At 46.7% G+C, this 19,312-nt stretch overlaps 1 protein-coding gene across 4 annotated transcripts in view; it reads right to left on the bottom strand.

The window, feature by feature from the left end:
• The window catches only part of ZNRF1 (zinc and ring finger 1), a 132,374-nt gene extending 122,233 nt beyond the window's left edge, over positions 1-10,141 (bottom strand). For all 4 annotated transcript variants that reach the window (XM_010350621.3, XM_003939912.4, XM_039476764.2 and 1 more), the window contains exon 1: positions 9,069-10,141. In XM_010350621.3, the coding sequence (XP_010348923.1) occupies positions 9,069-9,492 (424 nt within the window). In that variant the 5' untranslated portion in view covers positions 9,493-10,141. The remainder of the gene's footprint in view (positions 1-9,068) is intronic.
• Positions 10,142-19,312: the final 9,171 nt, after the last annotated feature.

Raw genomic sequence — 19,312 nt, 5'->3', positions numbered from 1 at the left:
AGTTATCCAGCCACCTGGCTGGGGATGTAGGAAAAGAGGTTAACTCAGGAAGCCCTTCTGCAGCACCAGCAGCCAAAGAAGAAAAGTTGAGAGAAGGAAAGGGGACACTGACACGATTACCTTCTGAGTAGAGCAACTTCAATTCTCAGACCAAGGCAGATTGGCCTGGGCCTATAAGTAGGCAATAATGCTTAGTCCCATGTAAAAGAAAACCATCAAATAGCCAACAATGTTGTTCCTGGTTGAACCTACCCTCTGAGAGCTGTTGTAGAGATTGCTTAGAAAATACCTGACTAGAAATACTGAAAATAAAGGCCAGGCACAGTGGCTTCATGCCTATAATCCCAGTGCTTTGGGAAGCTGAGGTGGGAGGCTCACTTGAGGCCAGGAGTTCAAGACAAGCCTGGGCAACATAGTGAGATCCCTTCTCTACCAAAAACAAGTAAAAAAATTATCTGGGTCGGCCAGTCGTGGTGGCTCACGCCTATAATCCAAGCACTTTGGAGGCCAAGGTGGGCGGATCACCTGAGGTCGGGGGTTCAAGACCAGCCTGACCAACATGGTGAAACCCCGTCTTTAAAAAAACAAACAAACAAACAAACAAATAATCTGGGTATGGTAGCATGGCCTCTGTAGCCCCAGCTACTCCAGAGGCTAAGGCAAGAGAACTGCTTGAGACCAGGAGTTCCAGGCTGCAGTGAGCATGATCTTGCTATTGCACTCTAGCCTGGCCAACAGAAGAAAAACCTTTCTCTAAAAAAGAATAAAAAGAAAAAAATTAATGAAAAGAAAACTAATGAAGACACCAAAAAAAAAAAATTCAGTTTACTTTTCTGATTGGGGAGAGAAAATCTAAATGCCTGGTAGAGTTGAGTTTCAGATGTAGAAGGTCTTCTTACTTGCCTTCAGATTCATTTGTTACAAACTTAGATTCTTGGGATCCAGCTCTACTGAATTCTGGAGTGGTGTCCCGTTATCTGCATTGTTAACTACCTCCTTAGAGAATACTGGGCACCGTTAGGTTTAAGAACCTTTTTGGGCCAGGTGCGGTGGCTCATGCCTGTAATCCCAACACTTTGGGAGGCCGAGGCGAGTGGATCACCTCAGGTCAGGAGTTCAAAACCAGCCTGATCAATATGGTGAAACCTCGTCTCTACTAAAAATACAATAATTAGCCAGGCGTGGCGGCATGCACCTGTAATCCCAGCTACTCAGGAGGCTGAGACAGGAGAATTGCTTGAACCTGGAAGGTGAAGAGTGCAGTGAGCCGAGATCACACCACTGCACTCCAGCCTAGGCAACAGAGCAAGACTGTCTCAAAAAAATAAAATTAAAATTAAAAATAATAATAAAAAAGAATCTTTTTGAACCATTCATAGCAATCAGGAGAGCTCTTGTCTGTATCTGCCTCCTTCTTGTTACAGATCCAAGAGTGCACTACAAATTCTTATCATGCCTCCCTAACTGGGAGTTTACAGGGATCCAGTGAATTCTTTGTTCCTCCTTTCTCCCAACAGAAGGCGGCCGGCTCTATGCTCAAGAATAAAAATTCTACGGAGGACTCCAGGCAAACCATTTCATCAGTCTAGAAACAATTTCAGCTAGCTACTGCTTTAAGATTAAATTTGGCGCCTGGTATGGTGGCTCACATCTATAATCCCAGCACTTTAGGAGGCCGAGGCAGGAGGATCACTTGAGCCTAGGAATTTAAGACCAGCCCAAGCAAAAGGGAGGAGATCCCGCCTACACAAAATTAAATATTAGCCAGGCGCAGCAGCACACGCCTGTAGTCCCCTACTCTGGAGGCTGAGGAAGGAGGATCGCTTGAGCCCTACAGGTTGAGGCTGCAGTGAGCCTGATTGTGCCACTGCACTCCAGCCAGAACAGACGGAGACCTTGCTTTAAAAATAAAAATAAAAATAAAAATAAAAAGATTAAAATTGATTATTTGCTTCACACCTGAAAGCTATCTTCAGGTTATTCACTCATACATACATCTCATTCTTCATCCACACAGCACATAAAGGACAGAAACCCAACTGCAGGATTCAAGAATAAACCTGAGTTCTAGTGAGAACCTAAGATTCAGAAGTGAAAACTGCTGGTCTCTAAGAATTCCCTTCTCATACTCAAGACTAAACCCATGGTAATTACTATGAACCATCTGATTCAGATTAGGCCATGAGAATACCTGGAAAAGAAACAGATTGAAATTTATATTCACCCATCATTCTAACGGACTGAGGCAGCCAGGGCGCAGTGGCTCATGCCTGTTATCCTAGCACTTTGGAAGGCTGAGGTGGGCGGACCGCCTGAGGTCAGGAGTTCAGGACCAGCCTGGCCAACATGACAAAACCCTGTCTCTACTAAAAATACAAATTAGCTGGGCGTAGTGGCACGCACCTGTAGTCCCAGCTATTTGGGAGGCTGAGGCAGGAGAATCACTTGAACCCGGGAGGCGGAGGTTGCAGTGAGCCGAGATCACGCCACTGCACTCCAGCCTGGGTGACAGAGGGAGACTCTATCTCAAAAATAAATAAATAAATGACTGAGGTTAAGTTTCAGGTTTTGAGCCAAGTTCAAGATTCTGTAACTACAACCTAAGTGATCCACTGTCATTAAAACACCCCTATTTGAGGGTGAGTAGGGGCAGAATTAATATCCCATTTAAGTTACCACCACTACCCTGTGAAGCTTTTCCAATTTTGAAGCTGTCAAAATTGAAGTTTAGTTTTATAACTGGGTATACAGCAGTACCCCTTGCCCCAAGGCAAAGGAGTACTCACTTTCCTTAGTTTCAGTTACCTGTGGTCAACTGAGGTCTGAAATACTAAGATACCGTCATGTACCACTCAACATGCATGGGTCAACAATGAACTGCATACGTGATGGTGATCCCATAAGACTATATACTGTATTTTTATTGTACCTTTTCTATGTTTAGACACACAAATACTTAAAACTGTATTACGATTGCTAACAGTGTTCAGTACAGTCACATGTTGCACAGGTTTGTAGCACAGGAGCACCAGGAGCAACATCTACCCTAGGTATGTAGCAGGCTATACCATCTAGGTTTGTGTAAGTACACCCTATGATGTTTGCCCAGTGACAAAATCCCCTAATGACCCATTTCTCAGAAAGTATCTCCGTCATTAAGCAATGCATGACTGTATTTGGAGACGGGGAGAGAGAGAGAGAGAGAGAGAAAGAACACATTCACATAACTTTTACCACAGCATATTGTTACAATTGTTCTATTATTAGTAGTTACTGTTGTTGAGCTTTCATAGTACCTAATTTATAAATGAAACTTTATCAAGGGTATGTATATACAGGAAAAGATAGTAGACACAGGGTTCAGGTTAGGTACTATCAACGGTTTTAGGCATACACTGTGGGTATGGGAACGAATCCCCCTTGGATAAGGAGGGACTACTATACTAAAATTTCTGCATCCAATAAGCTTGGGGTGAACACCACATACATAAAATACAAAGCATGTTCCTTTTCCCAAATGGAACTAGAGCTTGCTTCATTTTTTTTGGCTAAGAATAGTCTGACTTGGCCGGCGTGGTGGCTCACGCCTGTAATCCAAACACTTTGGAGGCAAAGGCGGGCAGATCACCTAAGGTTGGGAGTTCAAGACCAGCCTGACCAACATGGTGAAACCCCATCTTTAAAAAAAAAAAAAGAATAGCCTGACTCAAAGTATTCATTGTGACATGACATACTGAAGTGGGTCTTTGTTTAATATCACAATGTACATATCCCATAAAACAAATGCTTTAAGAGCTAAGCCACTGTTTCTTACAACACTATTCAAACCTCAATAAGCAAGAGTTAACTATGACCTTGAAGAAATTATCTTTGCCTCAGGGTAACTTTTCTATTTTAAGAACATAAGCCCTCATGGTAATAAAGAGTTAAAAATTCTGCTTTTTTTAAAAAAAAGTTTGTATTAACAATAGAACTTTTGCAGGCCAGAAGATCCATCATGCTCTTTGGAGACCACAAAATGCTTTTCCTTCTCCAGAAACCACGTGAAGTACCATTACTTCTAGCACAGCTATGGTGCGGCCCAAAGACTTTCTGATCCACTCCAACGGAGCTGGCAACTCTCCCCCATTAGCTAACAATAAAAGAAAATTAAATCACTTGAGAACCCTACAGTGGCAGCAAAATAGAACCCAAAAGATACCCTGCTAGCATGTTCAAAGACTTATTTAAAGCCACTTTGGGCCAGGCGTGGTGGCTCATGCCTATTATCCCAACACTTTGGGAGGTTGAAGTGGGAGGAATGCTTGAGGCCAGGAGTTTGAGACCAGCCTAGGCAACACAGTGAGACCTCAGCTCTACAAAAGATGGTATAAAAATTAGCCAGGTGTGGTGGTGTGCACCTGAGTCCCAGCTACTCCAGAAGCTGTGGTGGGAAGACAGCTTGAACCCAGGAGTTTGAGGCTACAGTGAGCCATGATTGCACCACGGTACTCCAGCCTGGGTGACAGAGCAAGACCCTGTCTCCAAAAAAATAAATAAATGATGAAAACAAAATGCAATCACTTTGGATCAGTCTCACTGGATGGCTTGATGACAGTAAAAACAGTTAGGACTTTTCTGAATGTGCATATGTATATATACATATGACTAAGAAGTTGAAGTGTACGCCTCAATGACCAGCCATTTTATAGTAGAACCTAGAAAACATCAACTTCTTTCAACATGGTGGATCCTGCATGTTTCATACCCCACACTTAGAAATCCATACTCTGAGACAAACAGGACTACCACAAGAGAATAGCCACGCCTCCAGAATAGCACCTAGGCAACCATCAGGAGTTACAGCCAAACTTACATTTTAATGTGGAAAGGGACTCACTCTGTTTCTGTAAAGCCGCCCTTGTCAGTGGCATTATGAGTATAAGCAGCCCACCAATGCAGGTCAGACTTTAGGACACAGAACCAGATTCCATTTGGGGGCTACAGCTAGCACAGCTGTAAACCTCTCCACCCATCAAATTCTGAGACGATTAGGCCTGGCTCGGTGGCTCATGCCTGTAGCCCCAGCACTTTGGGAAGCCAAGCTGGGAGGATCATTTGAGCCCAGGAGTCCGAGACTGCACTGAGCTATGATCTCGCCACTGCACTCCAGCCTGGGTGACAGAATGAGACCCTGTCTCAAAAGAAAAAAAAAAAAATCTGAGCAATTAAAGGCAGAGAATTATAAGTTAGTACCCCCACAGGAACTCCCCCACTCTCCATTTAGATGTCCTTTGGCTTTTGTGCACATGATCTCATGAGACCCTCACAATGACTCTGAGAGGTAAGCAAGACAGGTGTCATCTCCATTTTACAGATGAATAAATTGTGACTCTGAGGTTAAATGACTCACTTGCCCAAGGTCATAGGTCATGCAGCTAATCAGCCGCCTAACTGGGAGACAGCACTCTGACTCGTGGTCCAGCACAATCTCCAGGACACCACTGGGGTTCCTGATGTTTTCAGATAAGAGGCAGAACAGGGAACTGGTTAAGAGCCCACGTTCTGACACAAACGGACGTGCATTCTGGTCCCATCTCCCCCACCAACTAACTGCCCGATCCTGTGTGAGTTCCTTAACTGCCCCCAAACCTGTTTCCTTACCTGCACCATGGGGGTAAGGGAGAACAGTCTTACTGCACAGAGTTATAGTGATGATTAAGTGAGATGATGGACATAAAGTACTCAAATTCATGTACTCGAAACACATGAGTGCCAGGCACAGTGCAAGACCTACAACAGGGATCAAGGAACACTACTGCTCTCATGGAGCTTAGACTTTAGGCAAACTATACGTAGAAAAAAGTAAACATAAAATACTTACAAAGTGTATTCAGACTAATTAAGGTAACAAGTGAGTGACTGGAGAGAATAACAGGAGGGCCCAATTTTTAAGAGTAGTCTCTGAGCCCTAAGAGATCAGGAAGATAAATTCCTGTGAAGAATGGATAGAAAAGCATTCCAGGCATAGGGAATGGGATATTTGGGGGTCACAGCACAGGGAAGCCAGGAACCTAGAGAAAATAAAAGTGACTACAGCGCTTCCTCTCCCAGGATTTGGGGAGCAAGGCTGACACTCATTAAGATGATCACAGCTATTTAAAAAACAAAAAAGATGAGGCTTGAGAGAGGGGATATGTCTTGCCCAAGGTCACAGCTACTCAGAGGAGGAGCTGGGACCAGGACCCTTTAGTATTCTACCTCCAGACTCAGCCTAAGCCCGTTCTCTCTGAGAAGGCCTCGTATACACTGAACTCCCCCACGTATTTCACTGACAACTGTTTTCTGTGCCCATGAAGAGTTGCAAGAGCACCTTGAAAACACAAGCAAAAGCATCACATATCAACTTGCAGGCATCTAATCAATTGTGCACCGAAATCCTTACCCTTCTAATCTTACAACACAAGAGCAAAAGCTGCTTAGACCTTACTCAAAGGCTTCAAAGCAAAAACAAGTTTTGCTTCTTGCAGTAATGAAGAAGAGAGGAAACAGACATCCTGTAAGAGCCCATGGTCTGTTCCAGGTGAGATGGAACCACTGCTGCACATGAAGCCTCATCTCAAATGAACTGCACTGAAAAAGCTAATTACTTTATTGAATAATAGAATAAATCCCTAAAAGCAGCGGTTCTTAATCAGAGTGGTACCACCCACACCCCAAATGGCATTTGGGAGTTCTTGGGGACATTTTGGGGTGACACACTGAACTGCTGGATGCTGTCAGCATTTAGTAGGTGGGGCCAGGTATGCTCAATGTCTTGCAGGAGGACATGATGGTCCTACACAGTAAGGAATGGATTACCTACTATATTAATAGCAGCCGCCCATACACACTTTCAACACTCTCCCTAAAGGATTAACATGCTCCAACTTTCGTGTATCCCCACAGGTCAGTGGCTCTCTCTACCCTTACCATAACCGGATGAAAGAACTTAAGATTTCACAGCTTAGGAGTGAAATTTTGGAATCCAATTATAAGCTCATAACTCTAGCATGGAACCTGGTGGCAGCATAAGAATAAATAAATTTTTAGTAAGAGAAAGACTTAAGAAATTTTAGCAAAAAAAGAACCCCCGCCGGGCGCGGTGGCTCAAGCCTGTAATCCCAGCACTTTGGGAGGCCAAGGCGGGTGGATCACAAGGTCAAGAGATCGAGACCATCCTGGTCAACTTGGTGAAACCCTGTCTCTACTAAAAATACAAAAAATTAGCTGGGCATGGTGGCGTGTGCCTGTAATCCCAGCTATTCGGGAGGCTGAGGCAGAAGAATTGCCTGAACCCAGGAGGCGGAGGTTGCGGTGAGCCGAGATCGCGCCATTGCACTCCAGCCTGGGTAACAAGAGCGAAACTCCATCTCAAAAAAAAAAAAAAAAAAAGAACCCCCTTTCTTCCTCTCTACATATTATGTTTTTCAACACACAAAATTCTGTAATTTTAGAGACACTTCTTATAGTGCTTTTCAGTTCAAAACCAGATACTCATTACAGTTCTTTTAAGCACTTAACCAGTCATCTCAAAAATATGGCTAACTCTCTGGACTAAATTTCATAGGAAAGATTATTAATTTCAAAACGCCTAATTCTAATCAAATGCCTCAAGGAGCCAAAGGCAATCAACTCTTGCATCTCATTCAGGGCAGAGTTCGATGAGGTCAGAAAAGCTCCAATGATATCCAGAAGTCTGTTCAGAGATTAAAATATCCTAACAATTCACAAGCTACTTCTAAGTGTTACCCTAAATTAATCACTAATACAGCTTCTCCCCCAACACTATTTCACAAATTAAAGTTCACATCATTAACAAAAAACCAAACCAAATGAAAATAAACCCCAGGCTATTTGTGGGGGACGGGGGAGATAACCCAAAAGTCAACGCTGTTTCACAGTAGCTACAACAGTGATCCAACTGATACTATCCTCCATAAAGTACCCTAAAGGCAGGAGAAATCTTTCCCCCACACAATATCTAAATTTTCCAACTCACTCAAAAGAATCTGAAGATGTAACTTCTTCATTCAACTTGCCAATTAGCAAATAGCGGCCCCACACCCCTTTTGACCAATTTTGTAGAAGCCTGACCTAGCAGACAGACCTGTTTTCCTCCTGCCAGGTCTTTTCTGCCCTGCCAGTAGGAATCTGGGAAATCCCCCTCCAACCTTTCGCTGGCTTGTCACCAGAAGTTCATAAAATGAATTCATCCAGATTCCTTGAATCTTCCTTTTCCCCAGTCATGTGCCAACAATCAGGCAATAATGCCCCACCTTGACCGGCTCCCTGTTACAAAAAGATGCAGATTCACAGGAAGACCAAGCACTTTGCATGACGGAGAAGAAAAAAGATGGAGGGAGGTGAGAGTCGTGGAGCCAAGCCTGCTGCATGCAGCACAGGTGACCGGAGCCCTGGTCCTGCAAAGCCCCCGCGAGCTTGGCTGGCTGGGCCCTCCATACAGCAGCCACACCTGTCTATGCCAACCGCCTGCCGACTGCTCCATTTTAAACATTTCAAACAGATCTCCAGCAGGGTGTCAAAACTGGGCACCTCTCTCTCCCAGCAAGAGTGAGAGCCCTAATCCAGGCATCACTTGCCCCTAATTTTATTTCATTTTCACACTCTGTTTAGGAGACACTGCTTGCTCAACTGGCTCCATCTCTCCGTTACCAGTGAGGCAGGCACAGTGCTGCAGTGGCAGAATGGAAGCACCCAGGCTGACTTGCTATCGGCCAGACAAGACCTCTTCACTGAGGGTGATGACAATAGATGGGACTCCAATAGGCAGGCTTCTCTCTGCCCTTCCACAAGTGAACACATGCCGGGAGTCCTAAAACGCCGGGCTCCGCAGCCTTGCAGAAAACCTCGCAGAAAGCCTCGCTTCCAGAAGGTAGGTATCCCATTCATCCCTTGGCATCGGGAACCAAAAGGAAGGCAGGCAGATCCCGGTCGTGCACTACATTCCCAAACCTTGGCACGCACGCGAAGGCTTGGGGCGCCCTGGTGCGCCCTCCCTCCGAGGCCTCCACCACCCACGGACTCACCACTGTGCGAGCTGAACCACCTGGGTCCGATGTGCAGAGGTAGAGCATCCGCCAGCGAGGCTCGGGAGCCCAGGTACAGCATCCCGTCTCTATGGTGACCGCCGCCCGTCTCCTGGTAACCATTGCCATGGGCATAGGTGGAGTCGGACGTGGACCCTCCGCCGCCAGGAGCCCTCTCGGAGTCGCCGGTGCCCCGAGAGGCGGGGGTGTAGAGGCCAAAGGGCACCCCCCCGGCCGTGCTGGGGTCCATGCCCATGCCTGCCACCGAGCTGACCGAGCGGCTGCGCAGCCCCATGGCCCCGCCGCCCGTCCGGTAGTGCCCGAAATGGGGCGCCCCTCCCGGCGGCGGCACGGCGCTGTCATCGGTGGAGACCCCCGGGAAGGGTCCCCGGGAGCGAGCCGCCGTGCTCTGCTTGCCCCCCATGCTCGCCCAAGCCCCGGTGGGGCGGGAACCTGGAGGCCGAGACCCTCCCCCACTTCTCAGCAGCGGGGGGAGGGCTGGGAGAGCATAAAGGGGGAGGGAGTCAAAAAGGAGATCCGGAGGGAGAAAAGGAAAAAAAGCAAAAGAAAAAAGGAAAAAGCCGCGGGGCGGAAGAGGCGGGCGGGCGGGGATCCCAAACTCAGAATTTCAAACGATCCAAGCCAAATGCATGTTTCCCCTCAAGGTCCAAAGAGGCGCAGTCCGGCGCGGGCTCCGCGCGCCACAGGCCGCCCCCGGGCTCCGAAAGCCAGGGGGAGCCGCAGGGAAGGAGGGAGGGAGGCGACTGCAAGTGGCGGGCGGGCGCGGGGAGGCGCCGGAGGAGGCCGCCAGCCCCACGGGAGGAGGCGGAGGAGGGCCGGGGGCGCCAGGCGCGTCCCCCGCCTCAGGACGCCGCGACCATAGACCGCGGCCCGGACCCCTCCAGGCCTCGGGCTGGCCGCGGCGCTGGGCGGCCAGGCTCAGCACGGGAAGCCGCGGTCGCGTCGCGCTCTCGCTCCAGCCGCCGCCAGCCCGGCCAGCCGCGCCGCCCAGCTCGGTCCCGGGCTGCGCTCGCCGGCGCTCCTCGCCGCCGTGGAGACAATGGAGGGCGGTAGAGCGCAGGCGCGACCCGCGCCTCCCCTCCCCCCGCCGGATTAACCCTTTCGCGGCCCCTGCGGCGCCCGGGCCGCTGACGCCCTAGCGGTCCCCACCCACCGCCCGCCCCCGGCCGGCCTGTGACCTGGGCGACCTGAGCCACTGGGCGTTAGCCGCAGAAACCAGCCGTCTTTAAAAAGCAAACCCTTCTTAAGTCCCAGAAAGTGGCTAATTATTTAAGGGGAACCGCGTATGGGGGAGGAGCAGCAATGGTTCGAGGGGTGGGAAGGAACCACCGGGAAGAAGGAGCTTTACTCCCTACGCGTACCTGACTCTGAGGGTCACCGCTTGAGCTCCCCTCCTGGCACAAATTTGCCCCCACAGCACCCTCTGGTGGACGTGCGGTCCATTCTTTCGGGGGTTCCCCATCCAAGCACCCCTCTCGTCCAGAATCTCAACATTTGGCGGGGTTTAGCTCTTTGGGGGTAAACAGCCCCATAGGGTCCCTTGGGAATCCAGGGTTTTGCTGACACTAGGTCAGAACTTCCTGTTTGGGGCTTAAGCAAATGAGTAGGTTCCTTAACTAAAATGTAATTTTCAAAATCAATAGGCGTACCATAGAAAGTGAATAGATATGGCTATGGAAATACAACAATGCAGCTAAAAGTGATTATAGAAACCTTCCGTCCAAGGCTGGAGCCCTGTGTTTGTTTACCACGGGCTATGTTTCGGCCCACACCACAGGCCAAGGACATGGTGGCTCCGCAGTAGGTACTGCTGACCAAGGCTGCATCATGTTGCAAGGGAGTATTCCTTTGCTACCTCAGTCCCTGTCTTTCTCCTACATTCACATTCATTCATTTAAGAATTCTTTTTTTTTTTTTTTTCTTTTTTTCTTTGAGACGGAGCCTTGCTCTGTCGCCTACGCTGGACAATCTCTGCCTTCCAGGTTTAAGTGATTATCCTGCCTCACCCTCCCTAGTAAAAGTCTGTTAGAAATTTGAAAAACAGGCCAGGTACGGTGGCCCACACTTGTAATCCCAGCACTCTGGGAGGCCGAGGCGAGGGATGGGGGGAATCACCGGAGACTAGCCTGGTAAACATGGTGAAACCCCATCTCTACTGAAAAAAAAAAAAAAAAAAAGTCAGGCATGGTAGCTGACACCTGTAATCCCACCTACTCGGGTAGCTGAGGCAGGAGATGGCTTGAACCCAGGAGGCAGAGGTTGCAATGAGCCTAGATCACATCACTGCACTCCAGACTGGGCAACAGAGTGAGACTCGATCTCAAAATGTATATAATATGTGTGTATATACTAGTGTATTGTGTGTATATGTGTGTATACACACAATAGTAAATATATATATGTGTATGTATATAATAAATATGGGAGTTTATATAAAATAGGGAAACTCCCAACTTTACTATATATATACACACACACACATATATATATATAGCAAAGATGGGAGTTTCCCTATTTTGCCCAGGCTGGAACTCCTGGCCTCAAGCAGTCCTTCCTCTTTGGCCTCCCAAGTGCTGAGATTACATCATGAGTGACCGTGACTGCTGAACAACTATTTATCAAGTGCTAGGTGCTGGGTGTATCATAAAGTCCCTGGCTTAACTGACTCCCACCTATTAAATGACCCCAGATACTTCTAAACCAGGGGTAAAACAAGGTGTAGAGAAATATTAAAAGAAAACCAAAAAGAGCAAGGCTAGCCTGTCACAGATATTGATTATTCCAGTGGGGCCAGCCTGTAAACAGAAGGAAAGCTATTGCAAGCATGAAATGCCTGGAGGTGAACAAACAGCCCTGTAGAAATAGGAGGTATTTGCTAGAGAAATAAAAATAGGAAGAAATAAAATGTGCTGACATTGAATAAATTACTGTAGGTGCCTATATGACTATGTGTATGCATGAAGAGAAAAAACAAGAAAGCTTAAATTTAATCCAATTTCCTCCTAGAAGAAAGACTATGGGGGCCGGGCGTGGTGACTCATGCCTGAAGTCCCAGCACTTTGGGAGGCCGAGGCAGGTGGATCACGAGGTCAAGAGATTGAGACCATCCTGGTCAACATGGTGAAACCACGTCTCTACTAAAAATACAAAAAATTAGCTGGGCATGGTGGTGCATGCCTGTAATCCCAGCTACTCAGGAGGCTGAGGCAGGAGAATTGCCTGAACCCAGGAGGCAGAGGTTGCAGTGAGCCGAGATCGCACCATTGCACTCCAGTCTGGGTAACAAGAGTGAAACTCCATCTCAAAAAAAAAAAAAGAAAGGCTATGGTATCAGAAGAGGAGGTAGTTCCGAACTATTAAAAGAAAAAGGTAGTAGACCCCTTAGAAGATCCCTATTTATTAGATAAATACAAGATACCCGTTGAAACTATCCAAATAACTTTTGATTTATCAATTCTCTCAACAGTTTTTTTAGTGTACTTAACTAAATATTTAGTATGTAATAAATTCCAGGCACTGTAGTAGGTTCTGATATACAGTCTGAACCAGACAGATGAAGTCCCTATTCCCACAGAACTTCATAAGAAGCACTTCACACCCACTTGAATGGCTATAATTAAAGAGAAGGGCAAGAGTAAGTATCGATGAGAGGTGGAGAACTGCAACCCTTGTACCTCGCTGGTGGAAATGTAACATGGAGCAGTTGCTTTGGAAAACAGCCTGACAGTTCCTCAAAAAGATTAAATGTGTAACTCGATCAAGACAGTGCAGGTGGGCAAAAAAAAAAAAAAAAAAAAAATTAAATGTGGAGTTACAATATGACCCAGCAATTCCACTCCTACCTAGGTATAGTTCCAAGAGAAAGCAAAACATGGTCAGGCACGGTGGCTCACGCCTGTAATCCCAGCACTTTAGTAGGCCGAGGTGGGTGAATTGCCTGAGGTCAGGAGTTTGAGACCAGCTTGACCAACATGGTGAAACTCCATCTCTACTAAAAATACAAAAATTAGCAGGGCTTGGTGGCAGGTGCCTGTAATCTCAGCTACTCAGGAGGCTGGAGAATTGCTTGAACCCGTGAGGTGGAGGTTGCTTTGAGCCGAGACTGGGCCATTGCATTCCAGCCTGGGCAACAAGAACAAACCTCCATCTCAAACACACAAACACACACACACACACACACACACACACACACACACAGAGAGAGAGAGAGAGAGAGAGAGAGAGAGAGAGAGACGTATGTCTGCAGAAAAACGTGTAGGTAAATGTTCGAAACAGCATTATTCAAAAGGACCAAAAAGTGGAAACAACCAAATGCCCGTCAATTGATGAAGAGGTAAACCAAATGTGGTATATCTATACAATGAAATGTTATTCAGCTATGAAAAGGAATAAAGGGGCCGGGCGCAGTGGCTCACGCCTATAATCCCAGCACTTTGGGAGGCCAAGGCGGATGGATCACCAGGTCACGAGATCGAGACCATCCTGGTCAACATGGTGAAACCCCGTCTCTACTAAAAATACAAAAATTAGCTGGGCATGGTGGCTCGCGCCTGCAGTCCCAGCTACTCAGGAGGCTGAGGCAGGAGAACTGCTTGAACCCAGGAGGCAGAGGTTGCGGTGAGCCGAGATCGTGCCACTGCACTCCAGCATGGGTAACAAGAGCAAAACTCTGTTTCAAAAAAAAAAAAGGAATAAAGGACTGATTCAAACAACATGGAAGAATCTTGTAAAATCATATTAAATAAAAGAAGCCAGCCATAAAAGACCATATGTTATATGATTTCACTTAGGTTAAATGTCCAGAGTAGGCAAATCTATAGAGACAGAAAGATCAGTGGTTGCCATGGCCTGGGGGGATGGGAGAATGGAAAGTGACTACTAAAAGGTTTCTGTTTGTATGTATGTATATATTTTGAGACAGAGTCTTGCTCTGTCACCCAAGCTGGGATGCAGTAGCATGATCTCAGCTCACTGCAAACTCTGCCTCTCTTGACTCAGCCTCCCCAGTAGCTCGAATTATAGGCACGCACCACCATGCCCCACTAATTTTTTTTTTTTTTGAAACAAGTCTTGCTCTGTCACCCAGGCTGGAGTGCAGTGGCATGGTCTCAGCTCACTGCAACCTCTCTCTCCTGGGTTCAAGCAATTCTCCTGCCTCAGCCTCTCTAGTAGCTGGGATTACAAATGCGTGCCACCATGCCCAGCTAATTTTTGTATTTTTAGAAGCAATGGGGTTTTACCATGTTGGCTAGGCTGGTCTCGAACAGCTGACCTCAGATAATCCGCCTGCCTTGGCCTCCTAGAGTGTCTGGGATTATAGGTGTAAGCCACCATGCCTGGTACAAATTTTTGTATTCTTTAGTAGACCCAAGGTTTCACCTTGTTGGCCAGGCTGGTCTTGGACTCCTAACCTCAGATTATCCACCCACCTCAGTCTCCCAAAGTGCAGAAATTACAGGTATGAGCCACCACGCCCAACCTTTTTCTGTTTTGTTTTTTGTTTGTTTTTTATATATATTTTGTTTATTTATTTATTTATTTTTATTGCATTTTAGGTTTTGGGGTACATGTGAAGAATATGCAAGATTGTTGCATAGGTACACACATGGCAGTGTGGTTTTCTGCCTTCCGTCCCCTCGCCTGTATCTGTCATTTCTCCCCATGCTATCTCTTCCAACCTCCCCACCCCCATCCCTCCCCCATTTCCCCCCAACGGACCCTAGTGTGTAGTGCTCCCCTCCCTGTGTCCATGTCTGTTTTGTTTTTCTTTAATTTTAATTTTTAATTTGCATGGTTACAAAGGTATCTTTCTGTTTTATTCATTTATTTCTTTAGAGACAGTCTCACTCTGTCACCCAGGCTGGAGTACAGAGTGGCATGATCTCAGCTCACTGCAACCTCTGCCTCCCAGGTTCAAACAATTCTCATGCCTCAGCCTCCTGAATAGCTGGGTTATTTTTATTTTATTATTTTTTTGTGGAGACTAGGTTTCACCATGTTGGCCAGGCTAGTCTCGAACTCCTGGCCTCACATGGTCCATCTGCCTCGGCCTCCCAAAGTGCTGGGATTACAAACATGAGCTACCACGCCTGGCCTTGTTTCTTGAAATCACATTTTTTTTTTTTTAATTATATGGATTTCTTTTTGAAAACGTTTGGGAATTGGGTAATGATTATGCTTGCACAAACCTGTGGATATACTAAGAACCATTGAATTACACACTTAAAAGGGTGAATTTTATGGCATCTAAATTACACTACAATACCATATATCTCAAGAACTATTGGTGGGCCGGGCATAGTGGCTCAAGCCTGTAATCCCAGCACTTTGGGAGGCCGAGGCGGGTGGATCACGAGGTCAAGAGATCGAGACCATCCTGGTCAGCATAGTGAAACCCCGTCTCTATTAAAAATACAAAAAAGTAGCCGGGCATGGTGGCATGTGCCTGTAATCCGAGCTACTCAGGAGGCTGAGGCAGGAGAATTGCCTGAACCCAGGAGACGGAGGTTGTGGTGAGCTAAGATCGTGCCATTGCACTCCAGCCTGGGTAACAAGAGCGAAACTCCAACTCAAAAAAAAAAAAAAAAAAAAAAAAAACTATTGGTGGGGCTTGGTGGCTCATGCCTGTAATCACAGCACTTTGGGAGGCTGAGATGGATGGATCACTTGAAGTCAGGAGTTTGAGACCAGCCTGACCAACATGGTGAAAACCCGTCTCTACTAAAAATATAAAAATTAGCCGGGTATGGTGGTACAAGCATGTAATCTCAGCTACTGGGGAAGTGAGGCAGGAGAATCACTAGAATCCGAGAGGCGGAGGTTGCAATGAGCCGAGATCACACCACCGTACTCCAACCTGGGTGACAGAGTGAAACTCCATCTTAAAAAAAAAAAGTACTGAAGCAGGCAATGACTATACAGTATGATAAGTAAGCCTAGAATGGTGACTAACATGTAGTAGGCACTCAATAAATATTGTCGAATGAATGAATGAAGGAATGAATGAATAACTAAGTGATATGAGAGAGAAAGAGCATGGTGCTGAACAAAAGGCAGGAGGTAGGCACAGACCATTCCAAACTGATGCCTGATAGGTGAGTTGGAGATTAGCCAGGCAAGGAGGCAGGTCAGGGAAAAAAGTCTGTGTTTCAGGAAGAGAATACTGTTTCAGGCAAAGGGAACCGCCCAGATGTAAGAGAACACGGCATATTCAAGGAACTGAAAGAGGATATATTGCTGCAATGCAAGTGGGTGGGAGCCTAAGATGAATCTGGTCCTCAGGGCCAGGCAAGCGGGTCCTGGGAGCCATGGCAAGGAGTGTGGACCACATCCCAAGGGCATGGGGAGCTGGAAAGCCTTTATCAGCATCATTAGATGCTGTCTATCTAGCACCACCATCATTGGTGCTATCATTAGCACCAATAAGAATGGCCTCCCAGTACTGTGGGAGGTCAAGACAGGCAGATTGCTTGAGCCTGAGTTCAAGACCAGCCTGGGCAACAGCAAGACCCTGTTCAATAAACAATACAAAAATTAGCCAACCGTCTTGGCATGTGCCTGTGGTCCCAGCTACTTGGGAGACTGAGGTAGGAGGATCTCCTGAGCCCAGAGAGATTGAGGTTGCAGTAAGCCATGATCATGCCACTGTACTCCAGCCTGGGTGTCAGAACAAGATCCTGTCTCAATAATAAAATAAAATAAATAAAAGGAAAAAATCAATTTTGATAGATGATAGATAAAACATACTACACACACATTAATGGTCACACAGTCAGTAAGAGCAGAGCTGGGCTCTTAAGTTTTACAGTGAATATGCTCATCAAGGAATATTTTTTTTTTGAGACGGGATCTCAGTCTTTCAGCCAGGCTGGAGTGCAGTGGTACAATTTGGGCTCACTGCAACCTCTGCCTGCCAGGCTTAAGGGATCCTCCCACCTCACCCTCCTGAGTAGCTGGGATCACAGGCACATGCCTACAATACATGGCTAAGTTTTGTAATTTTTTTAGAGACAGTATTTTGCCATGCTGCCCAGACTAGTCTTGAACTCCTGAGCTCAAGCAACCCTGTCTCGGCCTCTGAAAGTGTTGAGATTACAGGTGTCAGCCACTGCATCCAGTCAAGGAATTCTTCAAATAAGAATTTTGTTTTCTCTGTATGCTTCCCAAAGGGGTGAAAAAGACTAAATCTACTTAACAGCTGTATTTCTTTTTGTGAATTAATTATTTGGCCTTAAGTTTTATATTCCATTGTGCTTATTATTTTAAGCCCAACTTTCCCCATAGCTGGCACCACTGAACAGCTGAGATCTTGCACTGCAAAGGTGAAGCCCCTGCTCTCTGGAATATGATTACACTAAGTTTAGTTGCCCTGTGGGACCCTGAATGGTAGCAGCATTTCATGCCTGTAATCCCAGCACTTTGGAAGGCCGAGGTGGGTAGATTGCTTGAGGACAGGAGTTCGAGACCAGCCTGACCAACATGGTGAAACCCTGTCTCTAGTAAGAATACAAAAATTAGCTGGGCATGGTGTCAGGCGCCTGTAATCCCAGCTACTCGAGAGGCTGAGGCAGGACAATTCCTTGAACCCAGGTGGCAGAGGTTGCAGTGACCTGAAATCGCGCCACTGCTCTCCAGCCTGGGCAACAAAGCAAGAGTGTCTCAAAAAAAAAAAAAAAAAGAAAAGAAAAGAAAAGAAATAAAGAAAAAAGAGAAGAAAAGAAAATGAAAATGAAAATGTCCTGTTATTTCCTTTTGTACTTACATAAACTACTGACCCACCTACCACAACAGTCAGGAGAAAGAGAAAGGCCCTTTGCAAATGCGAGTGCTTATCTATTCTGTTATACAAAACCTGGGACTGTTCAGAAAATAGAGGAAATGGCCTGTTAGGGCTACTCTTGAGAAGTAGTGGGAAATTCTTGTCCACCTCCCTGTCTCTGTGAGCCAGAGGAAGGTGAGGGTTTCCCATGGCTTTGGAGGGCGTCCCCAGCACCCTCATCACCCTCATTGGGGGTGACAAATGTCTTTTTTTTTTTTTTCTGAGCCTGTTGCCCAGGCTGTAGTGCAGTGGTGTGGTCTCGGCTCACTGCAACCTTTGCCTCCCAGGTTCAAGTGATTTTCCTGCCTCAGCCTCCCAAGTAGCTGGGATTACAGGTGTGCACCACCACCTCCAGCAAATTTTTTTGTGTTTTTAGTAGAGTCGGGGCTTCACCATGTTGGCCAGGCCGGTCTTGAACTCCTGACATCGTGACCTGCCCGCCTCAGCCTCCCAGAGTGCTGGGATTACAGGTGTGAGCCACCGCGCCAGGTTGACAAATGTCTTTTAGGGAGAAACTTCCTTCCAGGCCCTCTCAGAGCTCTTTAAATTTTATTGTTTTGCTTAAAAAGAGACAGCTTAGAGAAATCAAGATAATGAGTAACCAAACACACATAGCCAGGAGGTTGAGGACCGGAACATGTTCATAAATATTTGTTGATTTATGAAGGGAGGGAAATTATTACGGGGGCTCAGGGCAGGGGTCCAAGGTTCCCAGACGTAAACAAACTGAGTAGTCAGCCAGCTCCAAATTCTGCAGATGAGCAAGCAGAGGACCAGAAAGATAAAGGATCATGTTCAAATTACATGGCTAGTTGCTGATAAGAGCCAGCCAGGGCTCCGAATTTCTTTTTTTTTTTTTTTTTTTTTTGAGCTGGAGTTTCGCTCTCGTTAACCCAGGCTGGAGTGCAATGGCGTCATCTCGGCTCACCGCAACCTCTGCCTCCTGGGTTCAGGCAATTCTCCTGCCTCAGCCTCCTGAGTAGCTGGGATTACAGGCATGTGCCACCATGCCCAGCTAATTTTTTGTATTTTTAGTAGAGATGGAGTTTCACCATGATGACCAGGATGGTCTCGAACTCTTGACCTCGTGATCTACCCGCCTCAGCCTCCCAAAGTGCTGGGATTACAGGCTTGAGCCACCGTGCCTGGCCCCCGAATTTCTGGGTTTGCTCTGTACCCTGCTTTCCTGCAGCTTGGCTAGCAAGTGTCCTTCTGAAAAAACATGGTTTCATAATAAAGCCCCTGTGGCCTGGTCAGCAAGTTGGGATCTACTTGACAAAGGACCCTCAATGGTCCCCAGCCTCTGATTCAGATGCAAAATCCTAAGTCCCCCAACAGATGGAACAGACCACCGCCTTGGGGCAAGGGGCTCCCAGAGAAACCTGAAAAACTCAATTTCTGGCCA

Source organism: Saimiri boliviensis, chromosome 1, assembly GCF_048565385.1.
Source record: "Saimiri boliviensis isolate mSaiBol1 chromosome 1, mSaiBol1.pri, whole genome shotgun sequence".
NCBI classification, from domain to species: domain Eukaryota; kingdom Metazoa; phylum Chordata; class Mammalia; order Primates; family Cebidae; genus Saimiri; species Saimiri boliviensis.
Note: the sequence above shows the minus strand (reverse complement) of the source record. Positions and strands in the feature narration are given on the sequence as shown.